The sequence below is a fragment of the Trachinotus anak genome, unplaced genomic scaffold (genome assembly GCF_046630095.1).
Source record: "Trachinotus anak isolate AG129_WGS33_773 ecotype Australia unplaced genomic scaffold, CSIRO_AGI_Tana_v1 ptg000016l, whole genome shotgun sequence".
NCBI lineage: Eukaryota > Metazoa > Chordata > Actinopteri > Carangiformes > Carangidae > Trachinotus > Trachinotus anak.
Window position 1 is genome coordinate 8,154,745 of NW_027273867.1, and position 21,242 is coordinate 8,175,986.

Sequence of the window (21,242 nt, forward strand, 5' to 3'; positions counted from 1 at the left end):
TTCAACATAGTTTTATCAGAGAGCTTTTCCTGGTTTTACCTTTACCCTTTTTGTTTGAAGTGTTTTATTTCTCTTAAAATGACTCTGTGCTGTTTTTTATGCTCCTGATTGTTTAAATTGTTCTCTGTGCTTTGAAATGTATGGATTTCACTTTTTCTATTTTATTTCTGCCTTTGTTAAGCACTTTGTAACTGAAAAGTGATCGATAAATAAGATTATTACTATTATTATTATCATTTGCTAATTAGCACCAAACACACCTGAGGATGGTGGGAATTACCACCTCAGGTCATAAATCACAGTATTCAACCTGAGGTGATCTTGTGAAAGCCCACAAATGTCAACCTCACGTGTAGTGCTAGAAGAGAATGTCTGTGCGAAAATTTGTGCCAATCTATTTGACAGATATTTCACTGGGTAAGTGCAGACTTTCTGTTCAACAACATACTGTGTTGTAGTACATCAGTGGTATACTGTCATTTCTGTGCTCAGAGGAAAAAGAGTGGTCGGTGTTTGATTTGATATTGTGATAAATAAGATTATGAAAATGTTATTCTAAGGGGACAAATATCCAACATGGAAGACATCAGTGACGTTAGTTGGATTTCATTTCTTCTAATTATACTGCCCGGCTGCCAGAGTGACATTTTTTGGTTATTGTTCACCTCTCGTTCACCCTGCGGCTAATAGAGGTTTAATAAATAGCCCCCATCATATCCCTCATAGCGCAAGAGCTACAGATGGTGAATGGGTAATGGATTATGACTGTGCCAATGTGGACAGACTTAAAACGGCAATGCACCTCATATACTGACTACTTGCTGTGCTGAGTTATTTGTGAGCACCATCTGCTGGAGAAGGATAAACACTGGTTCTCTGTCTTCCCCAGTTCTGAATGAGTCACAGTTTCATGTAGATGGGGAACAAACATATAGAGAGGCAAATCACAAGATAAAATTTATTGTTTGATGATTTTTTTATTTGGAAAATCCCCTGATTACATGCTCACCCCAATACTTACAGTGATGTGTGGTTCTTGGTTATGCACTAAACATAACAATTCCTTTTTAAGTTTGCCATTACTGACATTTCACTCACGATGAGCCGTATATACAGTGTGTGAGACATTTTTTTTAAAAATGAAAAATAGTTTAAATTCGCGGAAAGGTTTTTGAAATAAATAAACACAAGTGCAACAATGGTTGTGACAGCTACTTCACACCCTTAATCCAACACATGAAGAACATAAATCATCAAAAACAGATGGTCGAGGCACTATATTGCTTCATTTCACCAAGGAAACCTTAAGGAAAAAATCCGAAAGCTTCCGACCACAACAGCTGATTAGCCACAATCACTTCCCTCGTCCCTCTCTCCGAGGTCTTTCTGAGCTGCAGCTTCAGTGTATTGATCTGTCCAGTTCGGAGGAAGCACCATCAGCTTCCCCGTCTAATGGCCTATTAGGAATCTAAACTGAAGTATCTTTAATACTGACATAAAATCTATTAAATGATTTGTTGAAAGTGACTTGTCAGGCTCACACCTAATCACTTCATGGGAGATTTAGAAAGGGGTAAGAGGGGAGGGAGGCAAAGTATGGATGACATGTTTTTGTGTATTTGGTGTAAATTTTCAATCATTTATAAAATGTGGATTTTAATCCAGTAATATTGGGGAAGAAAAGCATTGGTTTAGTGCTACAGTAACTACAAATAGCCAGCCAGAGCGATAGAAAATGTGTATGTCTGGACTTGTGTGGGATTTTGTGGCTTTGATTCAGAAAAGGCAAGAGTGGGAGTACTACATCTAGCCAGCAGAGTCAGTCTCCGAAGCAGGGGGTGTGAGTAGCTAGCAGTAGTTTTTGGATTTATTCTCTTTTAAGCTATTCTGCTTTTAATGGGCCAGTTCACCTAATTACGTAAAATTAAATTACATAAAATATGATTTATGTGCCCAGATTTTTAGATATCTGAGTCAAAACAAAGAAAACTAAACAAGCGCTTTTAGCTTAACGCTAACATCGCCATGCTCACATGCTCACAATGACCATGCCAATTGTTTTGTTCGTTGCAGTGTGTTAGCATGCTAAGACTAGCTAAGTAACACTAAAACCAAAGTACAGCTGAGGCTGATGGGAATCTTTCCAGTTTTGTTTTGATTTTTTAAGAAGTGGACAAATTTAAATTCTAACCTGATAACAGCACAAGAGGAAAAGTGTAATTTGATGACAAGCTAGCTCACTGTTACTAACAACTACAAACATCAGCCTCATGGTGGCACTCCAGGGAAAGTCAAGGGATCACCAAAAATTGGGAATTCATCATCTGGGAACAATGAATATCTGGACCAAACTTTGTGGCAAATCTAACGGATGTTGAGAGATGTCAGTTTTATTTACAGGTGTAGTTTGTCAGTTTGGGAAATGCGCTGTTTCGCTGTCTTTCTAGAGAGTTAGGTGAGAAGACTGACACCCCTCTCACGTCTTTGTGTTAAGTGTGCTAACATTTATTCATACACAGAAAAGTAAATTAAAAATTAAAGAACTCTCCGGAGGATTAACAATTGCTTTTCAAGAAACAGCTACATCATTAAAAACAAAAAGGAAAATTTTCCTTCATCTAATTAAACAAACAAGATACAACTTGTTAATCAGCTAACTTGAAAAGTGTTGGTATATGTATTTTTGAACTTTTAACTGTCTTCATGCTTAGTCTTCATGCTAAGCTAAGCTAAACACATCCTGATTCAAGCTTCATACTTAACATGAACATGAGAGTGGTGTTGATCTAACTCTCAGAAAGAAAGGATAAAAGAGTATTTCCCAAAAGTGGTACTAATGAGGTCGCAGTGAGGTCTATATCCTGCTTGTATTTCATAATTATCATAAAATCTGGGCACATAAAATCAGAAATACCCACATGACTATGTACCAGTAGAGGTAACTCATAAAATATGTCTTTTGTATTTTGGGTGAACCAACCCTTTAAGTTATTTTGCTTCTAATTCAAGCATGACTCGCCTCCTAAAAGCACAATAAAGTTAATTGTGTCAGTGTGGAACCACAGCAGTGATTAGAAACTGGTCAGTAGTGCCATGTAGTTTTAGTACAGTATGAACAGAGTTAGTCAGTGGTTGGGCTCCAGGTGACTGCTCAACAGTCGGTCCTCAGCCCTGCCTGACTCCTACTTGGCTACCCTGATGGTCAGCAGCAGTGCAGACTATTCCTGGGGCCCAGGGGCTTTCATGGCCATGCTGGCCCCAACCATGGCAGGATAACTCCGGTTCCTCCTTATTCCATCGGGCCCAAAAGGGGAGCCAGATCTGCGAAGCCCACCCAGAGGACCCAACATGGGGCCGGGACTCATTGCTCTGCCGCCTGGAGCTCCAGCCACACCCAGCCGCTTCACCTTGTCTAGCAGGTTGAGGTTGTGGACGGTCACGCTAACGTCCGTTTGGCTTTCGCAGTCCCTCCCTCTCTGCCTGCCCCTCATCCCCCCAGTCACTTCCTTCAGAATAGAACGGGCTGGTTTAGAGGCCAGGAAGTTATCGTACGAAGGGCTCTTGAAGTCGAAACCTGCAGAGGTTAGTATAGCTGAAGCTCCCGGTCCTGTAGGCGAGTTGGGAGGGGTAGAGGGGCGCAGAGGGTCAGGGTTGGGCGCTCGGTTAGGGGCGATGGAGGTGCTGAATAAGACTCCTCCGCTGCCCTGACCATACTCCAGGCCCTGGCTCTGGTGATACATTGCTGCTGAGATCCCTCTCTCCTGGAGAAGGCGCACTAACCCCAGGGAGGTGCTGGTGGTACGTGTTGCATCTCTGTAGAAACATGAGAGACAAAAGGCAACATCATCCTGACTGGTAACTCTAAAATAAAGTTTATTGGGGAAAAAAGTCATGAAGTCAAAAGGTTGATCACAGTCATGCAATCTGCTTTTTTTCATTTACAACCAAAGCCCCAGAACAAATTAACTTTCATGTTGTATTTTGAGAAAAATAAGACAGTAAGTCAGTGTGATGTACAGGTAATGGTTCTTTCAAACAATCTGCTGATTTGTTAACAAAAAGAGTTTTTTTTACACATTAGCTCAGAATGCAGTCATTTTCTGGTATATCTGGAGCCTTGCCTGAGGTTAGTTGAGGATTCGGAGGGCCTGAGACTGAGCCTACGGGGCGTGCAGGGTGTTGCAGCAGGTGTACCCAACAGACTGCTGGTCATCACACAGGAGGCTGACGCTGGGACTGGGTTTAGACTGGGAAGAAAGCAAACGAGAGGAAAGAACAAGGATAATTAGAAACATACTTCTGGTACCTGGTACTTTTACTTCAACAACTTAAATTGCACTTCCATAACATCTCATCATTGTAATTGTAGAAAACTGACATTGGTTGTGCACAGGGGATGTTGTTTCTTAGAGCCATAAGCACCTGCATGTATTATTTAGCACCTTCCTATTGTCTAGCTGACAAGTGACTGAATGTTGTTGCTTGGACACGATCCCACCTCAACGACTGCTGTTTGGATCTTATTTGTCCTGAGGGACTTAGTCGAATTCAGACTGAGTGCATTTTTAGGACACTGTGGGCTTTTCCAAGCACCACAATATCTAAACAACATCATCATATTAACCTGCATAAACTGTATTAATGTTTATGTTAATTTTTAGTGTTATTACAATGTATGAAATGTAATAGAATAGTTTTTTAATTGCTTTTTTTGTTCAAGCCAGAGGAAAAAATGCATTGAGAACACATTATTTCATTAGGACTTTTGTAATAAGGTATATGTTTGAATACAGCTGCTTTTAGTAGAAAAGCTAAACTTTTCAGTAGCTAATCATGAATTAATTCTGGCAGGAAACTTTGAGAAACTCTAGAGGAGAGGCCACAAAAAGTTGACTTTTGACCATACATTTTTTAGCAGCACCAGAGGCAGTATTTTCCTCACCTTGGTGTGACCCGCGTCTGCTCATCAGTTGGGTGGAGGATTCGACAGGTTGTGAAGGTGTAGGTAGAGCTGGTGTGGGCCATGCATTTACCTGGGTAGTATGCAGCTGCAAGTCGTGCAAACACAGATAATTAGTCATCTTTAAGGACATGACACATTGCAGGTCATGCATAAATTAACACATACTGTATAATAATGTGTAAATGTTCTGTATGTCCTCACCTAGGGCGTCAGTGTTGCTGAGGTGTGGCGATGGAGAGGGGGAGGGAGGAGACAGTGGAGCGAGACTGGGTGGAGGCTGCCCGTGGTTGGTGTCGCTGGAGCCAGAGGTGGAGGGCACAGCCGGAGAGGCTGAAGCTGAGGACGTGGGCAGATTCTGGAAGTATTGCTCACCTGGTTCATCCTCTTCAAAGCTACCCCATGGATATACCTGCAGACAGAGGGATGAGTCCAAGTCATTACAGCTGCACTCATGTACACACAATATTACTGCTAGTACAAGTAGTAATATTAACATTCATTGGAAGTACTGTAAAGGGTACTTTTCAACTAATCATACCATATGAAATGAACAAAGGTTTTTGTTACTCATCCCAAACCCATCCAAGCAAATTCCCTCAGTTGCTTTGGTCAGTATTATTGACAATGCTGTATTTGAATACGATCATGATAATAAAGCTTCTTTGAATTTGAAAAATAAAATGTATTTTATTTGCCATTGTACTTCTCCACTGAACTAACTGAGATGAGAAATGGCAGTTCAAGGAAGAGGGACAGCTAATTTGATATCAGGGAGAAGGAACATGCTGTACGTCGCTGCAGCCTGGTTTCATTAATCCTCCTAATAACAAGGATTTGACTCTTATTTATTGTAAAAGAGGCATGTGAACCCAACTGTATTTACACATTGAAAAATTGTATAATTATCACTGTTATTAATTTCACAGAGCAGCAAAAACAAATGCCCCTTCAGTAATCTAGTAATGTGTGACATAATAAACATCATAGATATATACACACACACACAGACCTGCTCCAGCTCTAGTTCAAGAGGTCTGTAACCCTTTGACACGACTCCTGGCCTGGCGTCCAGAATCACCCCGAGGTGAGGCTGGGCTAACTGCTGCCAGTGGTGCAGGGTGGCTGAGCCTGGAGGACAGACATGAATAAATCTGCAATGTACTCAACTGCTATTAATATCTTCAAACAAACAATTGATGAATATTCATTACTCAGTACTTGAGTGGTGGTGTGTTAAAAAGGCTTAACAGGCTTTTCCTATGTTAATAGGAAAGAAAAACATGTTATTCATCAATGATAGAAACTGGTTGTGAGATATTGGTGCAGGGACAAACCGACAGCTACTGTAATAAAGTAAATGTCACATATCATATCATATACCAGACACAGTGCTAGCTAACACAAGACTGCAGATTATACAAGAGCATGACAAGTAACCAGTTAAAGTGTGCATTTAATGCTAATAACTACTTGTTCATGTCTGTCTAATGAGAATATCCAAAAAAAGATGAAAACATTAAATAAGCCTCAGTGATCAGCCTGACAAACAAAGATGACTGTAATACAACAGAGACACTGAAAGGTGACGAAGAGGAAGAATAACGTGAAAGTGAAATGAAATGAAGGAGCAGTTAGAATGAGAAAAGGTTTTTATTAGTCGGCCACATGAATGTGAAACGGAGACAGCAGTGACAGAATGAAGAAAGAAAATTATACAAAAAACTGAGGAAGTCAAATAATAAAGAAAGAATTATGCATACAGAAGAAATGAGAGTGTAAATACAAATAAACAAAAGTCTGTAAACAATGGCAACAGTATGAAGATGTAATGAAAATGTTTGATAGGCAGTGTGTATGAATTCTCACCAGCAGAGGGCAGCACAGGCCAACAACAATGGGTGGGCTCAACCCATATATATATATATATACACCCACACACATATACATACACACACATATATATATATATATATATATACATATATATATATATATATATATATATATATATATATATATATATATATATATATATATATATATATATATATATGTATGTATATGTGTGTGTGTGTGTGTGTGTGTGTGTGTGTGTGTGTATATTTATTATAGGAGGAGGCTTTGTTTTCACCTGAGTCTGTGTGTTTGTCTGTCAGCAAGATTTCACAAAGAGTATTGAACAGATTTGTACCAAACTGGGTGGAGGAATGGGGAATGGACCAGGGAAGAATTAATTACATTTGGGTGCGGATCTGGTTAAAGGTGCATGTTTCCAGGGATTTTTTTCTATCACTTTCCTTAACAGTGGGAACATTTTTCAAGATTTCTGCCAATTTCAGGAAATAATAGGAAATAATAATATTTATGGTGTTGATATCTATAAGTTTTTACAGTTTGATGGTTTGTTTGGCCTTGGCGGAGGCTCTACTGAGTCCCATTCTAGTTTCAAGTCTATTTTTGATGCATGTCATAAACAGGATCACATCTCTTCCTTCCTTTCCTGTTTAATCACATGTGTGTATCTACAGCCACCCTCTGGGCTGTGTGTCTTTGTAATAGCTGTGTGGAGAAGTGAAGCTGCCTGACTTGTGATGGTGCATCAGAGACCAGAAAGAGTTGAAGAGCATGAGTGACAGAGGCTTCTCATTCCTCTCTCTTGCTCCCTTCAGCTTCCTGCTCCCGCCTCGGTCTCTGGCCCACCTCCTTCCTCTCTCCCTCTCTATCCCAGCTCCAGTTTTCCTCGCCCACCCCCATCCTTTTTCTCTCTCCTCCTCGAGTGTCCGCCCATGCCGGCCGTCCCTCTTACTCTCCCTCTCCGAACCCCAGCCTCGCTTGCTCCCTTTCTTTGTCCCAACTCCTCTGTGCCGTTCGCCTTCCCACTTCCTGCCTGCCTTGCAGCTCACGCCGCGCTCCCTTTCTCCCTCACCTTCAAGTGGTTTGACGATCTGGAGTTTGTCAGGGAGGTAGGGCCCTCGTGTGGCCCACAGGTGGAGGTTCCCAAGGGACATGATGCTTTCTGAGGGGGTCATCACACTCTCCTGGCCCAGAGCATCGTGCAGTCCTCCATGTCCTCCCCGCCTTCGCTCCCTCTCCTCCTCAAAGAAGCGCCTCTCACTCAGGTTGTTTTGTCGACGGAGAGACAGGCGGCGCAGGGCCAGCCTCAGGTCCTCAGCACCACTCGCCTTCTTTTCTCGGCCGTCTGTGCTGCTGTCAGAGCAGGGATGAAACAGAAACCACGTGGTAAGAATATTTTTCGACAGATGAATCTTGAGAAGACGTCTAAATCTGTCCTCAGTCTCCACTTCCTCTCTAATTTGTTTATCGCATTAGCCCTCTCCTCCTCACCTATCCTGATTAGATGCCGTCTCCATCAGGATGCTCTGGGTACGGTTGTCAAGGGCAACGCTGTCACCGCTGATGTCACATCCATACATGCTGGAGTGGGGTGTGGAGAGGCCGCTGGACTGAGGTGACGTGCGAGCTGACAGAGACTGGTTGGATCCGGGGATGTTGGCGCTGGTTGGAGTCAGTGAACGCTGACGGACCGTCTGGTTGACGTTCTTGACCGTCTCGAAAACACGCTTACGATGGATTCTGCAAACATTCAGACACAAGAGTATTAACATGGACTGTTTGTACAGTACTTGGCAAAAATAAGAAAGATAAAGATCTTTTTTGCTATTAGATCATACATATTTCTTTAGGACACAGTTAAACCTCAGTGAAGAGGACGACAAACATTATGGGTTCCCACATCTAAACTAGCCAGCACACTATCCTATAGCTCTCTGGATGATCTAGTACATTGGTTCCCAACTTTTTCCAACTCATGTCCCACTTCTCAATCTCAGAAAGGTCACCATCTGTCTCTGCACTCTCTTTTCTTTTAAGTCTCCCTGTTGCTAACCAGCTATCCATTTTGATATGACAGTTTTTTTCCCATGGATGTAATCTTTTAGCGCGCAGTCAGACTGAGATAGCAAACAAGTATATGAAGTGGTCCAGCAGCGACACTATAAAAGTTCCATATGACAGGTATTCATTGATTCCTGGCCAATGAAGTTAGCAAATCTGTGGTGTTTTGCTCATTCATAAAAATATTTTTTGGCCAACGGAGGTATCTGTAACTCCACATTTATTTATTTTTCTTTTAGTTATTTTTTCTTCTTTTTCTTTACATGTAATTAGTGTCTGTCATATGCTGTAAAGGGAACTCCATCAATAGTTCCTGTTTTCTTCTTTTTTTAAATTCTGTAAAAAAGCAAAGTGTAAAGCTGAACAATTAAGCTATATATTAACAAAATTTCAATATGGCAAATAAAGCACTGTGGTGCTACAGAGATGAAAAACAACAACATGCTTGTTTGGCACAAGCTGCAACAAAAATCACATCATCAAGATTTTTTAATTTTTTTTCAGAGAAAATGAAAATGCAAAACTGAAATTGTGACTCAAATCGCAATCACAATATCTACCAAAGTAATCTCAGTATGATTTGTTTTGCAAATTTTTTCAGCACTAGTGTAAATTACGTCGGTGCTCCTCAAGTCCCTATAGTGTGAGTGTGATATTAAAGACTTAATCCATACTTCTGTTCTTCACACTCGGGGTCGTCCAGACTCAACTCCTTCCTCATCGTCCCCTCGATCTCAGCTGCCAGAGAATCCTGCAACGCAAAAACTCATCAAGGAATGGAAGACGGTCATGTACACACACACACACACCCACAGACACACAAACACAGACACACACACACTCCCTCACCATCGGGTACAGTCCCAGGGGGTGGTAGCGTCGAGGAGCTCCTGCTGTGTAGTTTCTGTTCCTCAAGTTCTTCAGCTCCTCCTGAGCTTCGTGCAGCATCTCGATACACTCTGAGTACTTCTCCTCCAACTCCTGGAGCTGTTGTATTGTAGATATTCAACTTTACTTTAGGAGTAAACACCAAAATAAAGTGTTTCCAGTGAATGAGTAGATGAGATGGCCTGGTCAGAACAGAGCAGTGATGTGGAAGTTACCTCCGCTGTGAGCTGCCTTTGAGCATCTTTAGCTGCCATCAGGTGTTGAGAGAGCTCCTCATTCTCCACTGCATACTAGACACACAAATGCAGGTTTGACTAACAGAGCACGATGATGCTCACATTTGAGTTAAAGCAGGTTCATGTGTCTGTACTCACAGACTTGGCTTTCTTCTGCAGATCCACTATCTGAGAGAGGAGGTGCGTGATCTCTTCTTGCTGTCGGGAGGCGTCCTCGGTCTTACGAGCCAGTTCCTCCGCTATGGAAGAGATCTGGAGGCTGGACAACCCTGACAGGACAGAGGGAGGGACTCAATAAACTCAATAAATATATTTTGAAAAAAACAGCAAGAGATAGAGAGTGACACAAACTTACTGAGTTCTTTCACACAGTCATTGACCAGCTGCTGCTCCTTTTCCTCATAGGTTTCGGTCTCTGACTTCAGATGGTTAGCCTACATGAAGACATCCATAATTAAACGATATATTTCCAGCTGTTTCTCTCGTGTGCTGCTGTTGTTTGTGCGTGGAGATACCTCTGAGCGGAGTGACAGGTTCTCTTCTTCCAGCTCTTTGAGTTTCCTCTGGAGCGTGTCACTCACAAAGCCTCCTGAAGCTGTTTCCACTTTAATCTTCCTCCCCCTTTAGACAGATGAACACAGAGCAGCCAGAAGGTCATGAAGCTCTTGCTTGTTTTCTGTTATGTGTTTAGCATTTTTGATTGTTTTGCTGTTTTGCATCCCACACACAAAGTTATTAAATCAACTTGTTACAGGTAGAAAGAGAGATATGAATTAATAAAGAAAGGATGCTGACGTCGGGGAGCTGCTGGACTCATCCTCGCTCTCCTCCGCTGCATTGGTGTAAAACTGCAGCAGCTCATCCTTCAGGTTCAGCTCATGATGCAGCTGGGCCACCTGGAAGAGGTCAGACAATGTTGTGTAACTTTTGTGTATGTCGTGCAAGTATCTGGTGTGGCATCTGCTGCAAAAACATCTGTATTTAAATCCACTGCACAGTCTGGTTTGATCATGGCAGACTCCATGATCCACTAGAAAGGATGTGGGCCTGGAGTTGGGATTGTTTTGTCCAACAGTTTCATGAGATACAATTTATTACAATTCTTCACAATTGCTAAAACACATTTACCTTCCATGCTTTTCTGAAAACTGTAAAGACAAAACTACTTTCACCAAACCTCTGACTCTTCTTGCAAACAATCATCTCAAAACAGTTTTGTCTGTGCTCAAAATCAAACACTGTTTTCAGATCCTACACAAAAATAAAAACACCACTGAGCAGTCAGTACACACTGGATAAAAATGGAAAACACTGAGTTCAGAGCATGTAGCTCCAGAAATGTTTACTCTGTATAATAGAGTAAAGCTATCTTATGTTTTCAAAAAAAAACTCAACTCAGTAACAGTTACAGTATTGTCTACTACTTGAATGCACTTGCAAACAGTCAAACTTTGGTACAGCAAAAGGCAGTGTGTGTGAGTGTGTGTGTGTGTGTGTGTGTGTGTGTGTGTGTGTGTGTGTGTGTGTGTGTGTGTGTACCTCCTGGTTATAGTGGCTACAGTGGGTTGTGCTCTTTGTCCTGCTGTCCTCACTGTCAAAAACATGGTTTATTACAGTTGCTCAAATTCCATCTGACATTACTGCTCTTGCTCTTGCTCTCCCTCTTCCTCTTCCTCCTCTTCCTCTCAGATTATTTTCCTGCAGTGTTTCTTTCAAACTTCAACCACCTGGGCACTCTGAACTGGCTGATATTAGTTTCATCACAACATTAACAACAAGTGTGAACAGTTTTGAGTTGTGTGTAAGGTACGACACCTGTGCTGTCATCGTGTTTAACTTCTGTTGCCTGTGGTTACCATTGTGCATCATGAGTGCATCACAGTGCAGAGTGTGTTTTAGTGAGTGAAAATGTGTTTAGAGTTTTGCAAAAAGGCTAAATGAGACGTGCAGTTCGTGTCTAACTGAGTGAAAATTGTTTGTGGTTTTTTTCAATAAATGGGTTTAATCCACTGAGCTTTTGGGTCAGAGAATGGAATTTAGTGTTTTAGCAATTCAGAAAAAATTTAATGTGTGTGTGTGTGTGTGTGTGCGTGTGCGTGTGTTTGCAGACCTCCTCTGTGATTTGTCCCACTTGTATCTCCAGATAGTCATTCTGCTCAGTCAGAGTTCGGTTCTTCTTAAGAAGCGATTGGCCAATCCTTGCAGCCAACTCCAAATCTCTCTCTTTCTATTGGTTGGAATGAGGGAAGAGAAGAGAAGAGAAGAGAAGAGGAAAGTTAACATTTATAGCTGCAATAACCAGAAATCCCACAATGCAACACTGGTAAAGTACATTTGTTTTTGCTGGTGTCCTGTGAGGGCTTTAGGTTCAGCCATTGCTGGTAAATATGGAGGCAGAATCAACTCAGTCCTCATTGATCCCTTTCTGCTAAACTTTCCACAACTATTCACACCACAGCCGTTTTTCTTTTGGGCAAATCCACAGCATCAGCATCAGCATCTGTTCTGCCGCAGCTTCACTTTGTGATTTCGGCTGATTAAAAATCTGCCCTCGTGGCAGCTTTGAATTCCAGACAGAAATAGACCATCTCACCTCCTCCAACAGACGTGTGACAGCATCGATGTCATTGTAGGTCTTCGTCATCTGGCCCACTCTGTCTGCACATAGCACTGTGGAAACGTAAAACACACAACCAGAGTGTGAAGACGGTGGCAGATGAGCCACAGATTCCAGTGCAAATGACCCATGTTCTCGTCACTTCTGGTGTGAGACATGCACAGTGGCACGCACACACACAGCCACATTATGTAACACAGAGAGTTTAAAAAGTCATCCTCCGACCGGTGGTGGAGGGGCCGGGTTTGGGATGTCACACTTCCATTGCCGCTGATTTCATGTTAGAGCAGGGCAGAGTTAAAGGGGCGAGGGTTGTTTTCCATGGCGCACAGCAGTTGGCTGTTTTGCCCTGAGGGGGCAGCTGTTATTGATTCAGAGCTCTAATCTATAACACGCTGTACAAAGTTATTGAATGCATTATGGTAAACCTCTGTAATCCTGTTAGTATTACAACCCGCACAAGATAATTTCACAGTCGTTTTATTAAAGCACCTTTAAAGTCGCCTTTTTTTGAGAACAGTGTTGAAGCTAGGATCCAGTCTGGCTCACACAGGCACAACAATGAACCATGGCACTGTGTGTGTACGTGTATGTGTGTGTGTGTGTGTGTGTGCTTGAGGGCTGTTATGTCAAAACAGACCAAAGTCAGATTCAACAGATTCAAAGTCCAGAAGCTTCAGGAAATTTCTCCTAATGAGGAGAACAAAGCCACAGACAAGGAAAGAACAAGCAACACTGATTCAAAATGATGCTTCTGTGTTGCTAAAGATCAAAACTGTAAAGGTATAATCTCAGTCTACACAGGGCAGCTTCCACCTCCGTCTCCTGTGTGCACAGTCCAATCAAACTGATCACATGTTTCTTTTCTGTATTCCAGACATGCACGTTACCTTTCACGTCCTCCTTGTAGCACCAGTCATCCAGCTCACATTCATCCTTCGCTAATCTCTCCATCCTGCTCTTGCTGTCCATCTTGTCCCTTGGCTTCACAGTGACCAACAAGCAGATTTGACAACCGATCTTAATACTGATCCATTCACTTTCTCTCTTTCTCACTCCCACTGCTCAGCTACTGTACAGCATAACAGGCCCGGAGCCTGAATTACCCTCCGCCCACATGGACGCCCCTGTGAGCGAGTGCGAGGGAGCTGCTTGAGGTGAAACGGAAGTAGACGTTGTTTTGCGATTGGACGACAGAGGTTGCAAGATGGAAGGAAGAGCCAATCGGAGGGGACGGGATATGGTGTGGACTCCTCTCTCAGTTTATAAATGCTGACAGAACTCCCACATCTCTCTCTGCTTCTTCCCTCTTCTGCTCTGTGCAAGACTGCTTAACATGTATCTGCCTCCAACAGCTGTTACCATGGTGACCCTCATCCACAAACACACCCCTGACACACGCACGGGCACACACACTCACTCTTAACCACTGATCCTGCTGCAAACAGAGATGCACACACACACACACACACATACACACACACATGTATCAAACAATCAGAACTTGGCTACAAACCAACCAATTACAATACAGATTAAAAACCAACCAACCAATAAGAATTCCAATAACCAATCAGAACAAGTTTACCAACCAATCAATCAGCATGGCTACAAATAAACCAATCAGAATAAAGCTACAAACTGTGACCCGGATCTTGACCTTTAACCACCAAAGTCTAATTATTTAATTCTCAAGTCCAGGTGAACATTTCAATCAAATTTGTCGAAATTATCTCAAGGTGTTACGGAGACATCGCATTCACAAAGAAATAATTTGTTTTGTAAGGTCACCATGACCTTGACCTTTGACCATTGACCACCAAAATCTAATCAGTTCATCCTTGAGTCCAAATGAGCATTTGTCCCAAATTTGATGAGATGCCCTCAAGGTGTAACTGAGATATCGCGTTCTTGGGAATGGGACGGACAGACAGATGGGTGGTCAACCTGATGACATAATGCCTCCGGCCCCGGCTGTTTCTGGGGCTAAGGCAGAATGACTGGTCTCTTAAAATACATCTTACATTACAACATGAATGTTTATAAGTTATAACTTACTTCAAAGTAAATGATAATGGTGAAGCATCTTGCGTCTCTGTTGTGGAATGTGTACAAAGCAGCACGGAGGGGGAAAATTATAGTGTCTACTATGTCTGTCAGAGAATGAAAAGATTAATTTGTCACGTTAACTTAGCAACACAAACACTAGGTAATCAATAAGAAAGAAGAAGAAATAGTTAATAAGAAAATGAAAATTAAGACATCACAAAATGAGATGCATGAAATGTGCTCAGAGTAAAGCACATTACAGTAAAGGCTTTTTCTATGCGAAACAAGGCAGGAGATACATTTATGAAGTTGTTAGCACACAAATTAAACAATGTTATGTCAGCAACACTCTATAAAATAAGAAATACTCAAATGAAACCAGTTCCTGCAGGCTCAAGGATGCGCAGTAAAACACTGAAGTTTACTGAGGGAAACAATATAACGCTATAACCCTAACACAGGAAATCTCCATAACTCTCTGAACCTACTTAATATGACAGAGGAATAACTGAGGAAGAAGTAAACTCAGCAACTTGTCGATTAAAACCACACAAAAATCCAGTTTTTACATCTGAATGGTTCAAAAACATCCAGAGAACAGACACAGCAGCTTGCAGCTGGGCACCACCTTGTGGAGGGAGGCTCTAATCTCAGTAATATCAAAACAGGGAAAGAACACACTAGATAGTGGATAATAATTAAAAATCATTAGACACACTGATTCTTGAGAAAAAAATCTGATTGAATCTTATTCATCTGCACCAGACAGATATCAGACTTTACCTCTGTGGCACATAAAGCAGTTTGAAACACAAGCTGCATTAATGAGCTAATGGGTTTTATGTTTTCAACATAAAAACCATCAAAGCATTAGAAGCACTATCTAATAAATCAACTGCAAGAATCAATATTAATTGCAACCTCTCATAACTGTTTACAGAGGAAAACTGCATCAGGCAGAGCGGAGACACGGCCAGAGGAGAACAGAGATGATCATGGTGGACGGGCAGTGTTTTGATTTTCCTGGGACAATGAGCAGAATCATCATCTGTTTTGACTGAGGAGAAATACACTATGGTTCATTCTCGGGTTACAAATAAAATATTCCACAAGGTGAAGTGTTTTTAGTATGATCCACCTGGGGACATTAAAGATAAATAAAGTGTCACTTAGAGACAGGAAGCAATGAAATACCTTGGTGTTTTTTACCTAAAGATATAACCAGAGTATCTCACATTGCCTACACACACCAGAATCAACACCTTTAACATTTAAAGTTCATACCATCTCTTGACTCAACACATTTTTGATGTGCCTTTAAATAAACCCTCCCTATTGAAACAGTAACAGGTTTAAAAATTTAGCGTAATCATTTTAAGTGTATGTGCTGTGTATGATAGAAAATACAAAAGTTAAATATTTAAAAAATGGAGGTCTGGTATTAACAAACCTAACAGACATTTCAAGAAAGAAATTCCACAGGAAACCCAATATAAGGTATGATGGCAAAGAAGATGATGTATAGTATTACTACATATTACAAAATAATGAAATTGTTGTAATATTACACCCCCCTTTTCCCTTGGTGTACTGTACTGTACTACACGCTAACTTTCTTGGTTTTAATGCATTAATGTTGAAAAGATCTGGAACATGAATGTTCTTTATGTAAATCATGTAAAATGCATCTTTTTTCCCTTCCCCTTCACTATCTTACCCAATAATAAAATGTAAAATGTACTGACAAAGTCTCAACTCACAATAATGCAAATGTTTTTGTTTTTTTTTAAATGTACACATATATTCACAGGAAGTAGATTATCCTTCTGTGACAGTAGATTATCTTTCCAAGAACCAACTGGAGGATTAAACATAGCATGTACCCAGGTGGGTAAATCCTTCACTTTTAAAGCCATGTATTCCCACAGCAGCCACTGAGATAAAGTTTAAAGTCTAATCTTCATTTAGGCTTTTTTTTCTTTCCTGCATTTCCACTGTCTGAGTTTGAGATAACACTAAAAACTTCCTGCATGCTTGATCCAGAGCCTCAGCATTACATATATAGACTATATGTAATCATGTCATTGCCAAACTTACAGAAGTATTTGAGTGTCTCTTCGATCTGCTCGGTGGTCAGGTCAAGCCTGGTGTCCGGCGCGACGAGGGGAGTGTGCAGCCAGTCATCGTGGTCGTAGCCGTAGACGGTGTCAGCCCGCAACCGGTACACTGGCAACTGCTCCTCCAGAAGACTGATGATCTCAAACTCTGGTAAATCAGTACTGTTGCACACATCTGCCAGAGAAGACAGGGAGGCGGTGACGGAAGTGAATACACAGCAGCCTGGGTGGGACTGATGCCCTGAGTGTCTTGGAGAAACCTGGAGACTAATACTCATTCACTACTACTACTACTGGTAAACAACCGGCTTAATACTTTGGTTCAGATGGACTCGCTCTTCATTTGACCACTTCACTTACTTTCAAGTTGATGTTAGCAGAAGGGTTTACACAGGTACAAACCTGGGATAGATTTACACAGCGGTGAATGTAAACTAACAAACTACCCAGCAGCACATAAAGTAGTTAACTTCACCCCCAGCAACAAACATTAAAATGCTCTTAACTCATTTATGTATTCGTATCAAAACACCCACAGCAGGAGTTTCCCTCCAAAAATAAGTGCAAATACTTATGTACTTTTACTTAAGTAAAGGATGTAAATACGTCTGTCCTCTCTGGATGGCCCTCTGTCTGGGTACATGAATGATTATGAATGATTGCGTGAAAATGAAAAAGATTTTTTGTTTAAACAGTAAGCACTGAAACTAAATATAATAATGTCTTGTTTATAAAATATAAAATGTTGCCACCTGGAGCAGTTGATCTTTGTAGCATCATTACTTTACCACACAGATATAAGTACTAAAAATAACAAAAAATAAATATATTTTAATAAACTAAAACAAAAAAGTGATGTAATATAGAACCTGCTGGAAAGATCAGCGTTTACTACACCATGAACGCTACATACCATATTCTAAAAATTACATGACCTACTCCAAACGATTTATATGTTTTGAGCTCTTTTTTCTACCGTACTTTCAAACACACTGGATTCTCCATGATGCACTGAAATCAAAGCTGTAATTCCTAAAATATTTGCCCACACACACGAACCTGTGATGGTCTCGGCGTCCCTGCAGTCAGGTGGCGCCAGGTGCGTGTCAAGCTGGCTGCACTCGCCCTCGCTCACATACTGTTCCTCGTGGGTGTGCCGCTGCTCGGGGTCTGGGTCTGGGTCCGGGTCCAGGTCTGGGGCCGGGGGCAGGGAGGGGGCCGGGGAGGCCAGCTTGGCTCACCTCTCACTGTTGGAGAGAAACCGGGGCCATGGGCCTCTGGAGCTGGAGCTCCACTGGGTTAGCAGGTCCAAATGATAGACAGGAGACAGCAGATACAGACACCTGGAGAGGAGAGAGGAGAGAGGAAACAGGTAAGGAAGGATGGAGTTAAGGTGAAAAGCAGGGACCTTTACAGAGCTACACACACTTGTGTTGCTGTAACCTAAAGTCCACACTAATCAATGCGTCTCTTGCTTTCCCAAGAGTCTTTAAGTTTAAGTGCTGCTGCTGAATCTGCAGTGTGCTGCCTGCCAGCGAGCTGCATAAATCACAGCCTGTCCACTGCAGACACCACTTTTCATCTGTCAGGAAATAAATGAGAAGGGAGGTGGGGGTTAAGAGCAACTCTGGATAATAGCATGATATAATGAGACCATGTAACTTAATGGATCCAGGTACGGGAAATTATTTTTTTCCTGTTCTGCCGTCATGGGAGATCAGATGGCAGGTAAACACACAGAGCTCGTCAAACTTTTTAACCAAACTCGCAATCACCCTAGAGAACCTTCCTCACAGTCCCAGACTACAGGAGGAGCATTGTAAGAGTGAAGTTTTATCCTGGGTCTCCTGTCTGAAGTCATGGCGACCTTGCAGCGCCCTGTCTTTAATCCACAGGGATCTGTGTCTCATCGCAGATGCACAGCGAGCTGCAGAGAGAAATTCACCTGTGTGTCAGATCAAACAGCTGGCGACGGGCAGCAGAATATAAATCACGGCAGAAAAGAAAAGGCGTGTGTGCATATGCATGAGTGCTTGTGTGTCAGCTTTAGCCAGTTGCAGGAATAGGTGGTTACTTCAACAGACACATCTGGTGACGGGTGAGTGAATCTGACATAGTATTTTTCTGTAACTGAAAAGCACATGCATGAGCACACCAACAGATAAAGGTGGTCTGTGGATAGCAGCACTACAACCTTGGGATGTCTTTCTCATTGCGGCAGTTTGAATGCTGTGCTCACACTCTCTGTTGTTTAGTAGAAAACACATCTGGCCTTTAAACACTTTCATTAGGCATTTGTCGGGATGAAAAGTCATGCATGGTAAGGCAAACACAAATCACTGTCCCCTGCCACCTCAACCATCTATGTCAACTACAAAAGCTTGTTACTTAAAGCTACATTTCTGTGTTTAGTATCTCTGTATAGCCAAGCATCAGACCAGACCCCAGGGTCAGTCAAAATATCTCATTTTGTTTTTCATTATAGCTGAGAATCTAAAACAGAGGAGTGAGACATCTAAAATCAGTGCAGTTGTTCCATAATTTATCTAAAAGCTGTAACAGCAACTTTAAATGTCTTAGACAGCAATGGTGCAAAGCCCAGCAGCTGTTTGGATGTCCCACAGTGAAAGATATGACTACTGTCCTGCGGCTGCTAAAGGCTGCTGCTGCTGCTGGTGCTGCTGCTGCTGCTGCTGGCAGTTTCCCCAATAAGTAGGCCAGGGTTCATTCATGCATGTGGTACAAACAATGTCATATTTGAATTCCGACTGAGGGTGTGGCCTCATCTACATCAGCGGGTCGCGTCAGGGATGCGGGAGCTGGGTTTTCATTAATCGTGTCCTCACAGTAGTGTCACAATGATCCGCAAAAACATGATCAGCTGACCTGGTGATGCATGACATCGCCATTAAAATCATTTATTCGTGCAAGCAGTGAAAGCAGCCCCGGTGCGGAGATGTACTCACACAGAAGGGACTGATGCAAACAGTGTCAGAAATCCAAAAATCCTATAGGGACTGTGGTGCGGCGAGGTGACCCAGCGGGGAGGAAATCGGCAGATATGGCTGGATGTCCCCTCGGATGAGCAGGTAGAGGCGGTCTCTGTCAGTCTCTGTCAGTGTGTGCAGGCCGGGCGGAGCGCTGAGATGTTTCTGCGGTCTGACCTCTCCTCACAGCGATGACAGCTCCGGATGATCAAGGTCACCTTAGGCTGGCTTCCAAAGTCGCTCCAGACCCGGTCCACGCTTCCTTCCCTTCAGCCATCTCCCCCTGTCTCTCTCCTCTGTCTCTCACTCTCTCTGGAGCCTCCCTCACCACTGTCAAGCCAGACGACAGTAGATTAATAGGACTTCTAGCTGCCCCCTTCAAAATAAAATCCACCTATGCCGTCAAACTGACACAAAAGAAGTAATGTGGGGGTTTCCATACAGAAACAAAACTTAAATTCAAAAATGTAAATTCAAAAAATTTAAAAAGGTATCATGTTTTCTATTAATTTATTTTTTTAGTCTATGTATTCATAGACATAGGCCTACTAAAACTTGGACATGAAAAGAGGGTTTACTGTTCAAGAGGATTGTGAGCAAAAACGAAGAGACAGTTATAACCAGAAACTATAGGATAAGAGCTCCAATTTCAATACAGAATAAAATGTAATAATACACAATAATCTACACTTTTTTTTTTTTTTTTTAAATTTTGAAAAAAACAACAACAAAACAAACCAACTTTTCGTGGTTTTAATTTGAAGGCAGCACTTTACTTCTCATTGTATCCTGGATAACTCCGACTGACTTGATGGTTTTTCTCCTTGCTGCTACCCAGACACCCAAACCAGGACCCACCCGTACTGGACTAAGCATCACTGACGTCACGAGCACCCACAACAGGAAGGGGGCAGGCAAAAAGATTTACACTATGAAGGAAGGAGGGAGGAAACTTGCTTCCCACAGTAATGAACTAATTTGGATATTTGTTTATTTCAATTGAACGTATTTAAGCTACATTAATTTTTGTTTTACTACATTATGGGCAAACACATTGTGTTTTTGTTTGTTTGTTGTTGTTTTGTTTTGACTGCAGGGGCATTTTCCTCTTTATGTTAACATGACAAAAATGTGACATAGAATTTAAAGGATATGACTATAAGGCCTATTTGTTTGTTTTTACACATTAACAGCAACAAAGTAAAAGACGCATTGTAATGCCTACAATGAAAACAGACATTTTTCAGATTGAACACCGGCCATACAGGAATCAGATTCCCATGAACCTGCAGCGATTCGCTCTCTCTTGACCAGCTGGACTGCACAGAGAGGAGCCGTTGTTCTGCTGAGAAGAATGAGACTTAACTGAGTCTCCTCTCCCACACCACCCAACAACGCTGCCATTAGTTACATTCATTTTTGCAAAGTACAATGTAAAGTATAAGACTAAGGAAAAGTTGATGGCTTGGA

At 41.9% G+C, this 21,242-nt stretch overlaps 1 protein-coding gene across 3 annotated transcripts; it reads right to left on the bottom strand.

Moving 5' to 3' along the window:
- Positions 1-944: 944 nt before the first annotated feature.
- Positions 945-20,122, bottom strand: LOC139633927 (trafficking kinesin-binding protein 1-like). 3 transcript variants are annotated; one of them, XM_071500014.1, is made up of 19 exons: positions 19,752-20,122; positions 17,845-18,128; positions 16,766-16,960; positions 12,596-12,672; positions 12,113-12,229; positions 10,798-10,898; positions 10,518-10,623; positions 10,358-10,436; positions 10,141-10,271; positions 9,982-10,056; positions 9,728-9,865; positions 9,553-9,629; positions 8,309-8,557; positions 7,890-8,170; positions 5,973-6,091; positions 5,165-5,372; positions 4,943-5,048; positions 4,122-4,247; positions 945-3,813 (listed from the first exon to the last, which is right to left on the bottom strand). In XM_071500014.1, exons 4-19 carry the CDS (start codon positions 12,644-12,646, stop codon positions 3,219-3,221), a joined length of 2,559 nt encoding a protein of 852 aa, XP_071356115.1. In that variant the 5' UTR covers positions 12,647-12,672; positions 16,766-16,960; positions 17,845-18,128; positions 19,752-20,122; the 3' UTR covers positions 945-3,218. The 3 variants fall into 3 exon arrangements, with proteins under 3 accessions (XP_071356115.1, XP_071356118.1, XP_071356116.1); XM_071500017.1 differs by lacking the exon at positions 19,752-20,122 and having other exon boundaries at positions 3,083-3,813; positions 7,890-8,167; positions 17,845-18,015; XM_071500015.1 differs by lacking the exons at positions 16,766-16,960; positions 17,845-18,128; positions 19,752-20,122 and adding an exon at positions 11,542-11,593 and having other exon boundaries at positions 3,083-3,813.
- Positions 20,123-21,242: the final 1,120 nt, after the last annotated feature.

Coding starts and splice junctions, on each gene's coding strand:
- LOC139633927 (XM_071500014.1), bottom strand. CDS start 12,646: ATGACGAAGACCTACAATGACATCGATGCTGTCACACGTCTGTTGGAG. Junction 10,624..10,797: donor GAGTCCAGCAGCTCCCCGAC/GTCAGCATCCTT, acceptor ATCTGTCTAAAG/GGGGAGGAAGATTAAAGTGG. Junction 6,092..7,889: donor GATCGTCAAACCACTTGAAG/GTGAGGGAGAAA, acceptor TCTGTCCTCCAG/GCTCAGCCACCCTGCACCAC.